The 20,803-nt window shown below is 44.8% G+C and overlaps 1 protein-coding gene across 3 annotated transcripts in view; it reads right to left on the bottom strand.

The window, feature by feature from the left end:
- The window catches only part of CHAF1A (chromatin assembly factor 1 subunit A), a 205,977-nt gene that overhangs the window by 57,967 nt on the left and 127,207 nt on the right, over window positions 1-20,803 (bottom strand). For 2 of the 3 annotated variants that reach the window (XM_073544717.1, XM_073544700.1), the window contains exons 9-10: window positions 11,688-11,768; window positions 8,937-9,041 (exon numbers count right to left, since the gene is read on the bottom strand). In XM_073544717.1, the coding sequence (XP_073400818.1) occupies window positions 8,937-9,041; window positions 11,688-11,768 (186 nt within the window). The remainder of the gene's footprint in view (window positions 1-8,936; window positions 9,042-11,687; window positions 11,769-20,803) is intronic. The other variant, XM_073544706.1, reaches the window with a different exon arrangement.

The following is a 20,803-nucleotide window of genomic DNA, read 5'->3' as shown; positions in this document are numbered from 1 at the left end:
CAAGAAATCAATACAGGCAAAGGGGAAGGGAAGGGGAGCACAGCATCTGTCCTCAGGTCTTTCCTCATCTGGATCACAATCTTTTTTGGACAGAGGTCCTGTAGCGGGCTACGATTTGAGGAAAAGACCATAATTGATCAAGGTCAGATCATAAATCTGTCATCACAATTTGTCTGGGGATGAATGTCTTGTTTTGCAGAAAGGTCTCAATTTTGTGCCGACAAATAAATATACTGCTTCAATTGGGTTAAAGATCTTAATTTGTTTGGTCGTAACCTAAAGTGGAAACTCTTCTTAAAGCAGCATGACCGTGAACAGTGCCTCAGACTTGGTTTATCAAAAGAGGACATGGAGGGTCTTGATGCCCTGATCAGCCTCCTGAGAGAGAATGAACAGCAGCGGGGGGTTGGTCCGTTCACCACCTAGAAAAATAAGAGTACCAGAATGCCACCTAATAAGGAGGTAATAAGTATTGATATATTTATAAAGATGGTGGAGGATGACCTACGGAAAATTCTTTGCGTCAATCGTGATGGCATTCGTAATCTTTCACATGCCGAGGATATAGCCCTTGAAGGGTTGGAAAAGAATGCTAATATAATAATTAAGGCCTCTGACAAAGGTGGGAATCTGGTGGTGTTGGATCATGATAAGTATCGTGCGATGTGCTACTCATTGTTAAATCATGAGGATACATATGAGGTGTTGCATGGCGACCCGACTGAGGAATATAAGAAAGAACTACTGATAATCTTGGATGAGGCAAGGCTTAATAAGCTAATATCGGATAATGAGTTTCAGTTCTAGTTACCAAAGGCGCCTGTGATTGCAACGTTTTATGCATTACCAAAGGTGCACAAAGGGCTGGATCCACTAAAGGGTCGGCCCATTGTCTCAGGCATAGACTCTTTGACCCAGAACAGTGGTCTCTATTTGGATAGGATTTTAAGGCCCTTTGTGGTAGCACTTCCCTCATATGTACGTGACACATCGCACTTATTAAATTTGCTTGAAGGGGTTACGCTTGAAGAAAATATTATGTTAGCATCCATTGATGTGGAGGCACTATATAGTTGTACTCCACATTGATGGGGACTTGAAGCAGTTGCTCATTTTTTGCGAACGAGAGCAGTAGAATGTCGGGCACATAACCTATTTGTTAAGGATTTGCTGAAATTTGTCCTTACCAGGAATTATTTTCTTTTTGACTCCAGGTACTTCCACCAGCTCAGGGGGACTGCAATGGGGAGCCCTTGTGCCCTCAGTTATGCAAATATCTTCCTGGGCTGGTGGGAGGAGACTGTCATATTTGGAGATGAGGATAAGTGGTGGATTCCATTTCTCAGCCTCTGGGTCAGATATATTGATGATATATTGATATTTTGGTCTGGCCCAGAGGCTGAGTTTAACCGCTTTATTGAGCTGATTAAGGTCAACTCAGTAGGACTTAAATTTACATATGAATGTCATATGCACAGCATTAATTTCCTTGACTTGACGATTACAAAAATGGCTGATGGAGGTATCAGCACTTGCACATATAGGAAGCCAACCGCCACTAATAATCTTTTGAGATGGACAAGTCATCACCCAGAGCCACTGAAGAAGGGGATCCCTAAGGGGCAATTCCTGAGGATCCGAAGGAATTGCTCTGATCTAAAACCTATTATATAGGTCCTTGGATTGTCTTCTATAAGTATTAAGATGAGAGGGTACCCCCCACAGGTATTGGATAGACCGCAACGTGAGGCGTTAGTGACAGACATTCTTTGCTTCAGAAAAAAGGACCCAGGAATGATATAAATGAAAATATTGTAAGGCTTATTGGAACTTATGATGCTCAGGCGGATAAAGTATATCACGTTCTCAAAAAACACTGGGGTATCTTGCTAGCTGACCCCAATTTGAGAGGTCTTGTAACACAGAAACCAAGTGTTACATATAGGAAGGGGAGGTCTGTTGGTGATAGGCTTGTCCATAGTTTTTATCAAAGGCCAAGGGGGGCGGATACATGGTTGGATAGGAGACCCCTTGGTTTTTTCAAATGTGGTAATTGCTCCAGGTGTAAATATATGTTGCAATGTAAAACTTTTACGAGCTCACATAATGGGAGAACTTTCTGCATTAGAGATTTTGGTAACTGTAGATCTACAGGTCTGGTTTACAAGGCCACATGCACGTTTCCCAGGGACTATGTGGGTAAGACCACTAGGGAACTCAGGGTTAGGGTGGGGGAGCATCTGGGGGATATCAAAAATAAGAGAGATACCCCTGTCGCAAGACACATGAATGCAGTACACCAAGGCTGTGTGAGCGATATTTCCTTCACTATGGTTGAACTAATAAAGCCGAAAGTGAGGGGAGGTAACCTGGATAACACAATTCTTAGAAGGGAATGTGAGTGGATTTTCAGGTTACAGTCCCTCTCCCCAGATGGGATGAATGAGTGCATGTCATATACCTGCCTCATATGATAGAAAAAGAGTTTCCCTGATATGGCGATTGTTCCCAATATATATATGAAAATATATATATATATATATATATATATATATATATATATATAATTGATGGGGTTTTTTTTTTATCTGAAGGGCATATTTGAGGATGTCTTTTAGGCATACGCTGCATTGAAAAGGCGGCATGTATTTATTATATTGGTATGCTGATTTCCATCTATATATACAGTGCCTACAAGTAGTATTCAACCCCCTGCAGATTTAGCAGGTTTGATAAGATGCAAATAAGTTAGAGCCTTCAAACTTCACACAAGAGCAGGATTTATTAACAGATGCATAAATCTTACAAACCAAAAAGTTATGTTGCTCAGTTAAATTTTAATAAATTTTAAACATAAAAGTGTGGGTCAATTATTATTCAACCCCTAGGTTTAATATTTTGTGGAATAACCCTTGTTTGCAATTACAGCTAATAATCGTCTTTTATAAGACCTGATCAGGCCGGCACAGGTCTCTGGAGTTATCTTGGCCCACTCCTCCATGCAGATCTTCTTCAAGTTATCTAGGTTCTTTGGGTGTCTCATGTGGACTTTAATCTTGAGCTCCTTCCACAAGTTTTCAATTGGGTTAAGGTCAGGAGACTGACTAGGCCACTCCAACACCTTGATTTTTTGCCTCTTGAACCAGGCCTTGGTTTTCTTGGCTGTGTGCTTTGGGTCGTTGTCTTGTTGGAAGATGAAATGACGACCCATCTTAAGATCCTTGATGGAGGAGCGGAGGTTCTTGGCCAAAATCTCCAGGTAGGCCGTGCTATCCATCTTCCCATGGATGCGGACCAGATGGCCAGGCCCCTTGGCTGAGAAACAGCCCCACAGCATGATGCTGCCACCACCATGCTTGACTGTAGGGATGGTATTCTTGGGGTCGTATGCAGTGCCATCCAGTCTCCAAACGTCACGTGTGTGGTTGGCACCAAAGATCTCGATCTTGGTCTCATCAGACCAGAGAACTTTGAACCAGTCTGTCTCAGAGTCCTCCAAGTGATCATGAGCAAACTGTAGACGAGCCTTGACATGACGCTTTGAAAGTAAAGGTACCTTACGGGCTCGCCTGGAACGGAGACCATTGCGGTGGAGTACGTTACTTATGGTATTGACTGAAACCAATGTCCCCACTGCCATGAGATCTTCCCGGAGCTCCTTCCTTGTTGTCCTTGGGTTAGCCTTGACTCTTCGGACAAGCCTGGCCTCGGCACGGGAGGAAACTTTCAAAGGCTGTCCAGGCCGTGGAAGGCTAACAGTAGTTCCATAAGCCTTCCACTTCCGGATGATGCTCCCAACAATGGAGACAGGTAGGCCCAACTCCTTGGAAAGGGTTTTGTACCCCTTGCCAGCCTTGTGACCCTCCACGATCTTGTCTCTGATGGCCTTGGAATGCTCCTTTGTCTTTCCCATGTTGACCATGTATGAGTGCTGTTCACAAGTTTGGGGAGGGTCTTAAATAGTCAGAAAAGGCTGGAAAAAGAGATAATTAATCCAAACATGTGAAGCTCATTGTTCTTTGTGCCTGAAATACTTCTTAATACTTTAGGGGAACCAAACAGAATTCTGGTGGTTTGAGGGGTTGAATAATAAATGACCCTCTGAATAAACTTTTCACAATTTAAAAAAAAATTAAAGAAATAACATTCTTTTTTGCTGCAGTGCATTTCACACTTCCAGGCTGATCTACAGTCCAAATGTCACAATGCCAAGTTAATTCCGAATGTGTAAACCTGCTAAATCTGCAGGGGGTTGAATACTACTTGTAGGCACTGTAGAATCTTTGGTCCCCAATATTGTCTCCCTAATAATAGCCAGCTGGTGGAATATTAGTATAAATGAGCGATATAATTATAAACTTTATACTTTTGAATATCTTGCACCCTGCGTGTTGTTCAGCATCTTATTTTCCCCATGGTAACCCTGGAGGCGGGGTTATAAGGACTAGGACCGGAAGGTCCGGCGCCATCTTTGGTGCGCCCCGCTATGAGGTATATACCCTTTGCTCCTCCCTGTGTTTGAGGGCAAAATGAATGCTGGTATTGGAGCCTAACTATGTCTGCCGAAACCGGAAGTCCCGGCGCCATCATTGGATGCCCTACCCGCCCGCCATGTATCTGGGGCGGTTGTGATGACGTGGGACGCTAACGCTATTGATTACGTTATCATGTGGATGTATTGGGGCTATCACTACCGTCTTACGTGATTTGCCCACCTGATAATGGGTGGGGCAGACTTGTGGCTTTGCATCATGGGGGTTATTTAAATCCACCCTTTCCTGACCACCGGTGCCATCATGCATCATCTGGGTATCGTACATGGATATAACGTTTATTGATTGATCCTCCTGATGAACCGCTACAGGCGGGGAAACGCGTCGGGGTTGACCTGCACATAAGTGACTTTGTTTATTATACTTTGATTCATAATATACCCCTGAGAGGGGTGAATCTGTATTATCTGTCTGTTTGACATATTATATATGTATATACCAATGGCGCTAAAGCGTACACCCACAGAACACAAAGCAGCAAGTAATAAGACAACACACCACTCAAGTTGTCCCCATAAAATAATAATAATAAATAAACCTGATAGAAACTTGCGCTAATTAAATGTGTCTTGGTTAAATAAAGATGGCAAATCCTACGCGTTGCGGAATTGCTTTCTGGCCCCATCAGCGCCCCATAGGGCTTTCTTGCCTGTCACGTGATCGATCACGTGACTGTGACGTCACGCAAGGTCCTTCAGCTTTTTCGGACCTTGCAGGCCTGCTTTTGCAAGCGGCGGCTGGTACTCTTACAGCCTGCCGATATACACCTCCAGCTGCGCGCCAGTCACCGGCCGGGACGGCGGCATGCTAGGAGGTAGCACCCTTTAGCTCCAGTAACTTTTTATATACCTGTGTCGGGGAGTACTATTGGAAAAGGACCTGGAAATCCACCCTGCATTCTGAAGACCTTTTTCCCTGCCTCGCCAGTTTTTAGCTTCAGTAAAGGTAATAGATTTCTTCATAAGATATCTTTATTTAACCAAGACACATTTAATTAGCGCAAGTTTCTATCAGGTTTGTTTGACATATTAGTCTGTCACATATGATCATGATGTGGAGGTATTAGATTTTTTATCTTTAATATCATCCTGGGGTCCTATTTTAGCCTAAGGCAATTTGAATGTTCACTGCTATAATATCAGAGGGGAATACCTGTATGTGACAAGCAATTTATTGGTTAATATACCCCTCTGTGGGGGTTTTATCAGGACAATATCAATTGTTTGAGGTTTTGCTTGAGCTTAGGGCATTCTGAAGTTTCATTACTGCACTATCAGATTATTGTTTTCCCTCCTGGCTGAATAGGGACTGGTAGGGGAGTAAGGGACAGTCCTCGTTGAGTGGGGGCGCCAATTCTCGTTTGTAGGGTGCCAACCTCCACGGCTAGGAAGGTATCAGTGAGCCTTAATGTAGGGCTATTTAGCATCCCAGTTTAGTTCTGGTTATTTTTGGCATTGACCATTTTCCACTGGGATAGGTGTTTGTTAATGTACTAAATAAAAATTTGTTTTAGGGGATTTATATGTTCGCACTACTTTTGATTCCCATGAGTTATACATTTCATACGTTCGATACATAATTTCACACAAAATCCCCAAAATGGGTAGGATAAAATTGTTAGCACTTTTCCAACATTGTGGGTGAACAGCCTTGTTTCAAGCTTGAGATGCATGACAAGTAAGGCCTCTTTCACACTTCCGTTTTTGACAATCAGTCAAGATCCGCCAATTTTTAAAAAAAACGGATCCGCCATTTTTCTTTGCGGATCCGTTTTTTTCCCCATTGACTTTCATTATTGGCGGATCCTGACTGATTGCCGCCCGTTGCATCCGTTTTTTTGAGGATCCGCCACAATGTTAGTGTCCGTCAACATCCTCAAAGATTTCCAAACGGAGCTTGCAACGTTTTTTTGCCCGGCGGATCCTCCAGACACTGAATTAACCCCAAATTCTGTCTGGGTGCCGGCCAAAAAAAAAATCTCTCTCTCTCCCCAGCCAGCGGTTCCTTTAAATTTCCTCATTTTCAGGATCCGTCTAAAAACGGATCCAGTGCCATCCGTTCACATCAGTTGAGAACGGATCCGCTTGTCTGCCTTTTTGGCGGATTTTAACTGATGCAAATAACTGAAGTGTGAAAGAGGCCTAACAGGTGTGGGCAATATGAAAATCACACCTGAAACCAGAAAAAAAAGGGAGAAATTGAAATTTGAGGACTCGACAACCAAAACTGTTAAAAAACATCAACACAATCTCAATGTTACAAGTCCATCTCCAGAGATTTTTTTTGTCCACAGTGCGCAACATAAGCTACAGTGCCATGGGTTGTAAACCTGCTGATAATCTCCCTGGACAGCAAAAAATTGATGCATCGCAGAATATTCTGGATGGTAGATAAGCAGCCTTAATAAAGTTTTAAAGAAATTCAAATTGTCCTGCAGGCTCAAGGTACATCAGGGTCTGCGCGTACTATCCAACATTTGAATGAAATGAAACGCTATTACAGGAGACCGAGGAGGAACACACAGCTGACACAGATATAAATAAGCTAGACTGCTTTACTTCTGGGAAAGTGTCTTGTGGACAGGTAAGCCAAAGATAGAGCTTTTTGGTAAAGAACACAATTCTACTGTTCACCGAAAATGAAATGAATTCTACAAAGAAAACAGTACCTACAGTAAAATATGGTGGAGGTTAAAAAGCACCCAAAAATGGATGGAGACAAAGCACTGTAGAGTTCTGAAGTTGCCAGCAAGGAGTCCGGATCTAAATCCCATTGAACTCCTGTGTAGAGATCTTTAGATTGCTGTTGGGAGAAGGTACCTTTCAAATATGAGAGACCTGGAGCAGTTTGCAATACAAAAATGGTCCAATATTCCAATTCAGAGAAGAAGCTTGTTAATGGTTATAGGAAGTGATTGCAGTTATCCATGTGGTCAAAATTGTTGGTACCCGTTGTTTAATGACAGAAAAACCCACAATGGTGACAGAAGTGACTTAAATCTGACAAATGTAAAATCAAAAATCTATGAAAATGAACAAATGAAAGTCAGACATTGCTTTTCAACCATGCTTCCACGAATGTTTTAAAAAAATAAAACTCCTTTTCATAGAATTTTGATTTATTACTTTTGTCAGATTCAAGTTATTTCTGTGACCATTGTGGGTTTTTCCATCATTAAACGAGGGGTACCAACAATTTTGACCACGTGTGTATTTAATCCAAAGGGTAGGCAATCCAATATCAAGTTGAGGGTGCCAACAATTTTGTGTAGCCCACTTTTGGGATATTCAGTGAAATTATGTTTAATGTGCTTTTTTGTGTTGTTCCAATACACCTAAAAAAGGGAGCAGGGGTGGGAAAGTTTCTCACTCATTTACGATCCCACAAGAAAAGGTAAGTGCAAATTACATGTTTATTTTTTACTACAAAGTACTGGGGGGGCAAAGGCACCTTTAGGCTATGTACACACGTTTCTTTGAAGCGAAAATCTGATCTTTTGGCAAAAAAAAAATTGCAGCCAACATGCAGTTCTTGCTGCAATTTTTCAGGATACCAAAGTTCAACTTTGCATCCACCTTGAAAACATGAACATTACAAGTTTTGTGTAAAAACAGCAAAGGGAATAAAATTTAAAGTGTATGAATGAGATTTCTGAAATCAAATAGCTTTTACTAGTGCAGTGAAGAGCAGCTTTTAACTTGCATAAAAAATGCAGCAAAAACACAACATGTGAATGTAGCAGTAAAGAATTCAGAGCTTGAAAATTGGTAGACATTCTGGAGTAGACACTAAAAAATAGTTGATATTGTTGCCTCCTTGAAAATCTAAGTCAGGTACATGCATAAGCCAGAACTTCTAAACAAAGCAGGGAAAAAAAAAAGACGACAATGGCAGAAGCTCTGTGTGTTGTGATGCTTCCTCTTAAGGGTAAGAAAAAAACTGGATAAAACTATAAACTAATTGAAGGGGGAGTGCACAAGGATGGGGAAGAGCACTATATTTATCTATGCATCCAGAGGAAATCAATCTTTTTCAGCTTTCGAACAACAGAGTCAACATGTTTAACATACTTGACCTGGTTTGAAGCGCAGGAAACTGGAGCAGTTGGTGTGACATGCCCTACTTTGATTTATTTATACTTCATCCCTTTGAAGGCAGTCTCACTGAAGGGAAAACCTAGAATACAACCTGGTTTAACCTTATAAAAAAAAAAAAGGGGAAAAAAGAAAAAGGGGAGACTGTCCCCAATATGCAGAAAGATAAAACTATTTACCTTAGAGCCCCCTCCCTTCAAAAAAAAAAAAAAAAAAAAAAAAAGGAGTAGAGCCTTGGTGTCTGCCGATCACCTGAATGAGAAACTCGTAACGTATGAAAATCCCTTACTTCATCAGAAACGCCTCCTTCGTCCTCTGAGAGGTAACCATGTGGTACAAAGAATCCATCATCATCTTCATCATCATCTTCCTTCGCATCATCATCATCCTCATCCTACAATAAAAACAAATGTACCGTAAATCAAAGCAGATTCTTCACAAGACGTTTTAAAACCTACAGTAAAAGATAAAGTCAATATAGAGAATGGACCCATCACCAACCATACAAATCAATATATATAAAAATGAGTATTATGATAAAAGTATTAGTACTGATATTAGTATAATAAATATGTATAATAAATATATATATATATATATATATTTATTTATTTATTTTTTTTATTTCATCGGCACATCTTGACCACAACAGGTTACACTTGCCTGTGTTGCCCATAGCAACCAATCATTCCAATCATTAAGCATCTTTCATTGCACCAGAGCAGTTTAAAAATTAAAGCTGAGCTATGATTGGTTTTCCCACGCCACAACAACATAGACACTGACCGGGTGGGAGAAATCTAGCATCCCCGGGAACATAAGCTTCCAGCCATTGTCTGCCCCCCAGAAAGGAGCAGAGAGCACATGACAGAAAAGAATCACCCCCTCCTGTACTATTGCTACCGGTGTAGAAAATCGCATCATCAGCACCCGCACACAGAGCCACACTGCCAGGTTACATAACAGCACATCTCCAGCTCCACCGAGCTCGGGACTATGGGATGGAGGATGTGTGATGGTATATGGGCACAGGACTATGGGATGGAGGATATGTATGATGGGTATATGGGCACGGGACTATGGGATGGAGGATATGTATGATGGGCAGCGCCAGTTCTGCTTACCAAAAGTGGCCCACTGCATGGGACTATGGGATGGAGTATATGTATGATGGATATATGGGCATGGGACTATGGGATGGAGGATATGTATGATGGATATATGGGCATGGGACTATGGGATGGAGGATGTGTGATTGGTATATGGGCACTGGACTATGGGCTGGAGGATATGTATGATGGGTATATGGGCATGGGACTATGGGATGGAGGATGTGTGATGGGTATATGGGCACTGGACTATGATCGAGGATATGTATGATGGGTTTATAGGCACGGGACTATGGGATGGAGGATATGTATGATGGGTATATGGGCACGGGACTATGGGATGGAGGATGTGTATGATGGGTATATGGGCACGGGACTATGGGATGGAGGATGTGTATGATGAGTATATGGGCACTGGACTATGGGATGAGGATATGTATGACGGGTATATGGGCACGAGACTATGGGATGGAGGATATGTATGATGGGTATATGGGCACGAGACTATGGGATGGAGGATATGTATGATGGGTATATAGGCACGGGATTATGGTATGGAGGGTGTGTGATGGATAAATGGGCACGGACTATGGGATGGAGGTTATGTATGATGGATATATGGGCACGGGACTATGGGATGGAGGATAATCATAATTTGTTATAACTAACCAAAGTTAGTTACTATGCCCGGGCAACGCTGGGCTCTTCAGCTAGTACTAAATAAGAGTCAAAAATCAGTGCGGAAAGTGCTTTTGTTACTATGGGAATATATGCTAATACAACTGAGTAAAAAGTCACCGCCATTTCCTCACACATCCAGCAGCCCCATGTCACTCCACAGCTAGGAAGTGACGCCGATGCTCAGAGCAGGTATCATGTTAAGTGTTGTGGAGTGAGTGCGCGCTGCCCTAGGTTAATACTACTTTATTAGAAGACTTTTCCCTGACAGTCTGCAGATTCACTACCTCTCATTATGGTCTGTGTTCTGATCGGAATGAAAATGCTCTGATCAGAGCAAAGACCAGTTTGATAGTAAGGCATCCGTGATACGTATTCTCAGAAAGTGCAGAGATTTAACAGGGAGCCCTTGTCCCCGACTGTCAACAGCTTGTCTATCACAGGGTGACATTGATCGATAGCGAAGCTTCAGACAGACTGTGAAAAGATGTCCCCAGGAGCAATGCTCTTCCAGTCTCTGCACATGCACATTACAGGCATATATGGTGCAGATGGTTCAGTGAGAAGTCCTGCCATCCAGAAGATGGTAGCACACTTCAATTGAAAATTATGTTAAAAACAAGAAGAAGAAAAAAATTTAAGTAGATACTGGCTTTCAAAGCAGTCAATATTTACCTAAAATAGGTAATCACATTTATTTTTTTATTTTTTTTTTTTTAAGCCAGCCACATTTTTGGTGATCGGTTTTCTATGTCAACTACTGTGGAAATGCAGCAACAGATCAGACACAATCTGGAAAACAAAACTCCGTGGCTACAACAAGAACGGTAAAGGTGTTCTCTGAGGAAAAAAAAAATTGGTATAAAAAGGAGAAATACGATAGAACCCAGGTCTATCAATATAATCAAGATGTGTGATAGACCAAAATCTGTTAGATGTAAAACAAACTTTTTTTTCTACTTATTCAGTGGTGTGAATGGCAAAGAAAAACTCATAATTAGACTTTTTTGTTCCGCTTTCTTACTTAAAAAAAAAATTAGAAGAGATAGTTGTGCATATCCAAAGTTGCATCTAATGAAAACTACAACTTTCACACAGAAAAACAAGCCCTCACACAATCCATATACCACATGAATGGCTGCAAACATTCATTAAAAATGTATGGCTCTCAGAACATGTTGACAATAAAATAATGGTTTTATTTAATGAAAAATGTAATTTACAAAGAGGGAAAACATTTTGCTTCAACTCACCCCCTCACTATGAGACAGTGACTCTCCAGGCTCCTCCTCTTCCCATTCCTCATCACTGTCTACTTCATAGTCCAGTAGCTTCTGGAAACATTTAATTTTTTAATTTGGTTGTATTTAAAAAAACAAAAAAAACAAAAAACACACCATAAAAGAAAATGGCCAAAGCCACAGAACCAAAAAGGTAAGTATAGTGTAAATGGTATAATCAAAGCTAAAATATTACACCCATAAGGCTGCGTTCACACGTTGCGGTTTTTAATAAGCGATTTTGCTGCGAAAACACAAAAAAAACAGCATCACATGCAATCCTATGGGATACCACAATGCTGTGCTAATGCTGCGGATTTTCCCGTGGCGGAATTGCATTGCGGAAAAATACGCAGCATGCTCATTAATTTGCGGAATCACGGCGATTCCGCCCACATAGGAATGCATTATTCTGCTTACGATCCACATGTGGCTGTGCCCACCACGTGAAAAGTAAGCAAAACATTTGCAGATCGTACCCACGGTCCGGAAGAGAGGAGACTGTCCTCCGGGCTCTGGGTACCATATCCCTGTAAAAAATAGAATTAAAATAATAAAATCGGGTTATATTCACCTTCCGATGTCCCTCGCAGCGTCCCCAGGCTTCAGCGATACACGCAGCAGCTCCCGTTCCCAGTAATGCATTGCGATAATCAGGGCTGTGGAGTCTGTATGCCAAACCTGCGACTCAGACTCCTCAATTTCCCTTACACCGACTCAGACTCCACGACTCCGTCTCCCACATACAGTATAGATCAAAAGTTTGGACACCCCTTTTCATTCAAAGAGTTTTCTTTATTTTCATGACTATGAAAATTGTAGATTCACTCTGAAGGCATCAAAACTATGAATTAACACATGTGGAATTATATAATTAACAAAAAAGTGTGAAACAACTGAAAATATGTCTTATATTCTAGGTTCTTCAAAGTAGCCAGCTTTTGTTTGATTACTGCTTTGCACACTCTTGGCATTCTCTTGATGAGCTTCAAGAGGTAGTCACCGGAAATGGTTTTCACTTCACAGGTGTGCCCTGTCAGGTTTAATAAGTGGGATTTCTTGCCTTATAAATGGGGTTGGGACCATCAGTTGTGTTTGCAGAAGTCTGGTGGATACACAGCTGATAGTCCTACTGAATAGACCGTTAGAATCTGTATTATGGCAAGAAAAAAAGGAGCCAAGTAAAGAAAAACGAGTGGCCATCATTACTTTAAGAAATGAAGGTTAGTCAGTCCGAAAAATTGGGAAAACTTTCAAAGTGTCCCCAAGTGCAGTGGCAAAAACCATCGCAATTGTGACGATCTCGCCTGCGATTTCGATACATGTGACACGCATCTGCGATTGGACCCCCTGCTGGATAATGCTGATCGTGCAGGAATGTCCTGGGCCATTTTTCATTGTTGGCATCCCGCTGGCCAGCATGCATCGCTGTGTTTGATCGCTGGATCGTTGCTGCGTCGATGAAGAGATCTGCCTGTTTGGCAGCTTACTAGCGATCATTTAGCGACGCACCAGCGATCCCTACCAGGTCGTATTGTTGTCGGGATCGCTGGTGCGTCGCTAAGTGAAGCGGGACCCTTACTGAAGATGAGCAATGCCTGTCCTGGGCGTCCTCTTGGGCAGCTATGAGGTGTACCTGACTGTTGCTATAAAAAAAATAAATAAAAAATAGATAAGATATGGACGGACAGACAGACAGGCAGGCACAGATATGGACAGACAGGCAGGCACAGATATGGACAGACAGGCAGGCACAGATATGGACAGACAGGCAGGCACAGATATGGACAGACAGGCAGGCACAGATATGGACAGACAGGCAGGCACAGATATGGACAGACAGGCAGGCACAGATATGGACAGACAGGCAGGCACAGATATGGACAGACAGGCAGGCACAGATATGGACAGACAGGCAGGCACAGATATGGACAGACAGGCAGGCACAGATATGGACAGACAGGCAGGCACAGATATGGACAGACAGGCAGGCACAGATATGGACAGACAGGCAGGCACAGATATGGACAGACAGAGGCACAGATATGGACAGACAGAGGCACAGATATGGACAGACAGAGGCACAGATATGGACAGACAGAGGCACAGATATGGACAGACAGAGGCACAGATATGGACAGACAGAGGCACAGATATGGACAGACAGAGGCACAGATATGGACAGACAGAGGCACAGATATGGACAGACAGAGGCACAGATATGGACAGACAGAGGCACAGATATGGACAGACAGAGGCACAGATATGGACAGACAGAGGCACAGATATGGACAGACAGAGGCACAGATATGGACAGACAGAGGCACAGATATGGACAGACAGAGGCACAGATATGGACAGACAGAGGCACAGATATGGACAGACAGAGGCACAGATATGGACAGACAGAGGCACAGATATGGACAGACAGAGGCACAGATATGGACAGACAGAGGCACAGATATGGACAGACAGAGGCACAGATATGGACAGACAGAGGCACAGATATGGACAGACAGAGGCACAGATATGGACAGACAGAGGCACAGATATGGACAGACAGAGGCACAGATATGGACAGACAGAGGCACAGATATGGACAGACAGACACAGATATGGACAGACAGACACAGATATGGACAGACAGACACAGATATGGACAGACAGACACAGATATGGACAGACAGACACAGATATGGACAGACAGACACAGATATGGACAGACAGACACAGATATGGACAGACAGACACAGATATGGACAGACAGACACAGATATGGACAGACAGACACAGATATGGACAGACAGACACAGATATGGACAGACAGACACAGATATGGACAGACAGACACAGATATGGACAGACAGACACAGATATGGACAGACAGACACAGATATGGACAGACAGACACAGATATGGACAGACAGACACAGATATGGACAGACAGACACAGATATGGACAGACAGACACAGATATGGACAGACAGACACAGATATGGACAGACAGACACAGATATGGACAGACAGACCAGATTTCTAACCTGCTTTTGAAAACATCTATGAGCTCAAAAACCTTTCAGGTGATGCGGTTTTTTTAAAAAGCTGATCTGCTTTTGCAGCTGAAAAACATATCCACAAAAAAGCAGGAAAAACGCTGTGTGTGAATGTAGCCTTAAATCAGGAATAGAACAGCCATTTATAGGACATTTCATAACTTTCCCAAATTCCTATGAAAAAATATTCAGCACATTCTGCATTGAACTACTGTACCAATTTATAATATAATTTTAGGAGTCTGTCCATTTTATACCGACTCCAACTCGACCAAAATGAGCACCGACTCCACAGCCCTGGCGATAATGACCTTTGCTGACGTTGCGTCTCGCGATACTGTCGCGATCTCGCGAGACCGCGACGTCATAAAAGGTCATTGCCGCAATGCATCACTGGGAACGGGACCTGCCGGCAGCATCCCGATGATCGGGGACGCAGCGCAGGACGTCGGAAGGTGAGAGAAACACGATTTTTTATATATTTTTTTTTTTTAATTATTATTAACATTAGATCTTTTTACTACTGATGCCGCATAGGCAGCCTCAATACTAAAAGTCTTAGCTACTCACTGGTTAACGGTGTTTTTCCGAGTCCATGACAGCACCACCTGAGAGAGGGGATCCGCCCTTCAGGAACAGGAAACCTACAGATACAAAAGGGCGGCACCTCTCCCACGCATCAGTTGGATTACAGAGCACAAGAGGACCTGCAAGGTTAATGCATGATTTTGTAAAGTATTATTATTATCTAAATATTTATCACCAGTGGACATTTACAAGAGGAAGACGTGCACACCCGATTTAACTAAGGGAAGGGAAGAAACGAGTGCTGTCATGGACTCCGAAAAATACCGTTAACCGGTGAGTAACTAAGACTTTATTCGGTCATCCATGACAGCACCACCTGAGAGAATTACAGAGAGTAATAACTACTTTAGGGAGGGACTACAGCCTGCAGAACCCTTATACCAAAAGAGAGGTCTGCGGACGCACCCAGGTCTAGCCTATAATGACTATAAAAGGTGCTGAGAGGACCAAGTAGCCGCCTTACATATCTGGTCAATGGAGACTTACGATCTCTCTGCCCACGAGGCCGCCATGGCTCTGGTGGAATGCGCCTTCAGCTTCCCGGGTGGCAACCTGCCTTTTGAGGTGTATGCTATTGAAATCGCCTCTCTAATTCACCTGGCTAGTGTATTTTTTGACACTCTACAACCTTTCCTAGGGCCTTGATGGGAGACAAACAGGGCATTATCTTTTTTCCAGGGATCGGTAACTGCCAGATATTCTATGAGGCATCTCCTAACATCCAGGGTGTGTAGTTTGTCTTCCCTCTCATTAACTGGATTAGGGAGGAAGGACTATCTCCTGTGTCCTATGAAAGCTAGAAACTACCTTAGGTAAGTACACTGGATCAGGCCTAAGTATTACCCTATCGTCTTTAAACTGTATATAAGGAGGACGACTAGATAATGCCTGGATGTCGCTTACTCTGCGAGCTGATGTCAGGGCTACCAGGAAGGCTATTTTGAGGGACAGGTTTTTTATGGAAGCTGATGAGATAGGTTCGAATGGAGTTTCCGTCATAGCCATGAGGACTAGGTTCAAGTCCCACGGCATGAATCTATCCTTCACTATTGGCCTGGATCTACCTGCCACCTTAATGAACCTACTGACCCAGTAATTACCCGCGATGTTGCAGCTAAAGAGGGCCCCCAAGGCTGATACTTGTACTTTAAGGGTAGAAAGCCCCATGTCCAGACCTTTCTGTAAAAACTCTAGGATCTGAATTATAGGCGCAGAATCCCCAGTGACTACTCCTGAGTTCTGAAGGAATTTTTTCCAAATTCTGATGTAGATTTTTGTAGTAATGATTTTTCTACTTTTAAGTAGGGTGTTAATCAGGTCTGGGGAAAAACCTTTGTCTATTAGCAGTGACCGTTCAAACTCCACGCCGTCAGATGTAGGCCAGCCACTTGAGGATAGAAGACTGGGCCCTGGGATAGGAGATCCGGGATGTCCGGAAGAACCCACGGATCGGACACTGACATGGTCCTGAGGCATGAGAACCATGCCCTCTTGGGCCAAAATGGAGCAGCAACTATCACCCTTGCTCTGTCCTTTCTGATTTTCCTCATCACCAGGGGTAGTAGAGATAAGGGAGGGAAGGCGTAGGCTAGCCTGAAGCCCCACTTTATCAGAAAGGCATCTACCGCCAGAGGATTTTCTCTGGGATTTAGGGAGCAGAAATGTCTTAATTTCCTGTTTTCCTTGGTGGCGAAGAGATCTACCTCTGGATGTCCCCACTTTTGTACAATCAGGTTGAAGATGGAGGTGCTCCCATGTGCCCTGGACGAGAATCTCACCCATATGGGCCCCCCAACCGGAAGGGCTAGCATCCGTGGTGACTATGCGGGTTATGTTATACTCCCAAGGTACCTTTCTGGATAAATTATCTTTGTCTAGCCACCACTGTAGGGACTCCCTTGTGTTTCGGGACAAGGTTAGCTGGCCCAACAAGTAACCCCCAAGGACTTTTTGATGTAATAACACCACGCCCTGTAGTTTCCTTGTATGAAACTGGGCCCACTGGACTGCCGGTATACAGGATGAGAGAGAGCCTAGAAAGGACATGGTAGTGCAGGCGAACAAGCTTCTCCGGAGGCAAACGGCATTCCTGTTTCTCAGAATCTAGGATTAGGCCTAAGAATTGTTGGACTCTCATCGGTTGTAACCGAGATTTTTTGATGTTCAGCAACCATCCTAACCGCTCAAGGGCAGACATTGCCCTTTGTAGCTGTTCCAAACAATGATCTACCGTTTTGCCTACGATAAGAAAATCATCCAGGTAGGGGACCACTAGAATGTCTGATTCACGCAGATGGGCCATGACCTCCACTACCACTTTAGTAAACACTCGGGGAGCGACTGCCACCCCAAAGGGGAGGGCTGCATATTGGAAATGTCGAACTGACCCATCTAACTGAACCGCCACTCTGAGGAAATGCTGATGAGCTGCATGAATGGGTATATGGTAGTATGCGTCCTTTAAATCTAACACCACCATAAAGCAGTTTTGAAACAGCAATTTTATTGTGGATTTAATTGTTTCCATTTTGAACGGACATATGACCAGAAACTCGTTGAGGGCCCTAAGGTTTATTATAGTCCTAAAGGAGCTGTCTGGCTTGTGAACCAGGAACAGAGGGAAGTAGAAACCCTTCCCCCATTCTCCCTCTGGAACTTCTGTTAGGACCTTCTTGCCGCATAGTTCATGAACCTCGGCTTCCAGGGCAGCTTGTTCGGATGTGGAAGATCTGAGAGGGGTGACTTTAAATCGATCTTGGGGAACCCAGGAGAATTCTAGTCGCAGTCCCGCAGCTATCACCCCCAGTATCCAGTTGCTATTAGAGATCAGCGACCAGGCTGGGTAGAAGGCAGCTTGTCTCCCTCCTACCGGGGCAACTAGTCATTGAGGCGGCTTTTTAGTGTCGCGAGCTGGACCTTCCTGGCGCCCCCCTCCTCCAAACATAAATCCTGTACCTTTCCTTCTTTTCTCATCCCATCTGTCCTGATCTCTGGACGGCCTTCTACAAAAATATCCTTTCCTGGTAAAGAGACGTCTATAAGAAGGGTTCGGCAAACTGGGGAATTTCTTTTTATCATCCCCAGCCTTTTCTAACAGTTCGTCCAGGACGAGGCCGAATAGATATTCCCCCTCACAAGGAATGGAGCAGAGTCGGGACCTGGCCTGGATATCTCCCGGCCAGCACTTTAACCAGAGCGCCCTTTGCGCTGCATTAGACAGTCCCGCGGTTCTAGCCGCCATCCTTGCAGAGTCTGCTGAAGCATCGGCTAAAAACGCAGCGGCATTCTAGATGATCGGCAGATTTTTTCGAATGGAAGCTCTTGATGTTGAGTCTTTTAGCTGGGAATCCAGTTGATCTAGCCAGACCATCATGGATCTAGCTGTACATGTGGCAGCTATCGCTGGTCTTAGCGCCCCTGCTGACATCTCCCATGTTCCCTTTAGAAAAGAATCTGCTTTTTTATCCAGCGGATCTTTCAAAGAGGCCATATCAAAGGTTATGGAGGATTTTTTGGACGCTTTGGCTACTGCCGCATCCAGTTTAGGGGCCTTATCCCATCTGCTTACTACTGGGTCATCAAAGGGGTACCTCCGCTTGAAAGCTGGTGGCATGGTGCCCCTTTTTTCAGGCCACTTCCATTCTCTATGAGGCTTTGGACTTTATCATTTAACGGAAAAGCCCTGCGTTTTCTGGGGTCTAGGCCCCCGATCATCATGTCCTGTGCCGAGAGTTCCGGTTTTGTGTCTGCTACCCCCATGGTGGACCTTATTGCTTTAACTAGTCTATCCATTTGGTCTAAGGGGAAGCAGAACCGGCTAGAGTCTTCATCCGAGGAAGACGAAGAGGAGGCTGGGGAGTCTGAGGCGTTGTCGTCTTTCCTAGGGGCGACCGAGGACTCCGAGCCTGAAAAACTAGCCTCTCTTCTTCTAGAAGATTCCCCTTGAGATAGAGCCTTCATCTCTGTCCTGATCATCTCCCTCAGGCTTGTAGTGAAGTCAGGTGTCCCTTCCGCTACCTGCATAAACAGGGGGAGAGTGTAAGGGCCTGACAATCTACCCATGGACTCTCGTTCCCTATCAACCCCTACCATCTGTCGCACGCATGGCTGACATAACTTTTTAGGGTGTCCATCTGGCAAGGGGCAACTACAGAGGGCACATTCCCTGTGCTTCTGTTTTCCCGTAGCTTTCCTCCCCTGCGAAAAAACATAAGGGAACACTGCATTAGGGTACATTCACGGAGATATCTTACCCATGCAGATGAGGCAGGTACCGGATCACAGAGGGAGGCAGGGGGATTCTTTAGTCTGGAGGAACTTCCGCGGCTCTGCCCGCTCGTTCGTCTGTTTCTTCTGCTGGCCACTCGTATGGGGTTTCGTTGTGGCCTGTTTTTGTGGGCGCTTCTGCGCCTCGTCCTGCTGGTGCATGGGGGCTTCCGTCGTATTCATTGCCCTCGGAAGCACCCCAGCAGCGTCCCCGCCTGTCTTATTTGGCCTCCTAGTGTCCGGGTCAGCAGGGTTCTGGCCGTGGCACCTCCCACCCGGGACCCTCCCGTGACCCCCCTGCGGTGCACCCCGGCCCCCCACCCCGGCCGCCGCCCGCAACCCAGGACAAGCGCGCACCCGCGGCGCACACCGGAAGCCGGCCGGCACCCCACTTCCGGTTTCGGCGTTCCCGACCCCGCCCCTTCCGCTGCTTGTCTGAGACCGCGGGAGCGCGCGAGAAGGAGCCGACACGGCGCCCCCGGCCCGGAGAGCCTCCAGCCCCCATGCGCGCTGCCATGCACCCGCCGACCAGGCGCCAACGCCGACCGGGAAGAGGAGAGGACCGGACCCCGGGGGGAACGCACCAGGAGGGGCCCGGGGCATACATACCTCCTGGTGCTGGCACTCTGGAGGCGGTTGTCCACCGGATCCTATGCGCCACCTGCTCCAACTACTGCCGTGGCGACCTACCCGGCCCCACCGTGGCGCTTCCAGGGACCCCGCGCAGACCGAGGTAGGAGATCCCCCCGCTACCTGGGTCGGTCAGCCGGCCTGGGAATATTCCTCGACTCCATGACGGACGATCTGAAGGAAGTTCTGTCCTCTAGGAAAAGGAAACCAACTGATGCGTGCGAGAGGTGCCGCCCTTTTGTATCTGTAGGTTTCGTGTTCCTGAAGGGCGGATCCCCTCTCTCAGATGGTGCTGTCATGGACGACCGAATAAAAGTTGGTCACACTCGTCCAACCAACCTGTCAATCAGTTCTCCAAGCAGATCGCTTGGAAAACGCTAGCATTCTGCAAGCTAATTACGCTTGCAAATCGTTAGTTTTTCCGCGGGAATTTAAAATGCGGTTTTCCCTCAGAATGGAATTCCGGAATTCTCGCTGTAACTTCCGCGGGAATTCCGCTACGTGTGAACCCAGCCTAATGGCTATATATAACCCAAATTTACTCCAAAAATT

Source organism: Dendrobates tinctorius, unplaced genomic scaffold (genome assembly GCF_039654945.1).
Source record: "Dendrobates tinctorius isolate UK_male_01 unplaced genomic scaffold, ASM3965494v1 ptg000011l, whole genome shotgun sequence".
Lineage (NCBI taxonomy): Eukaryota > Metazoa > Chordata > Amphibia > Anura > Dendrobatidae > Dendrobates > Dendrobates tinctorius.
Note: the sequence above shows the minus strand (reverse complement) of the source record. Positions and strands in the feature narration are given on the sequence as shown.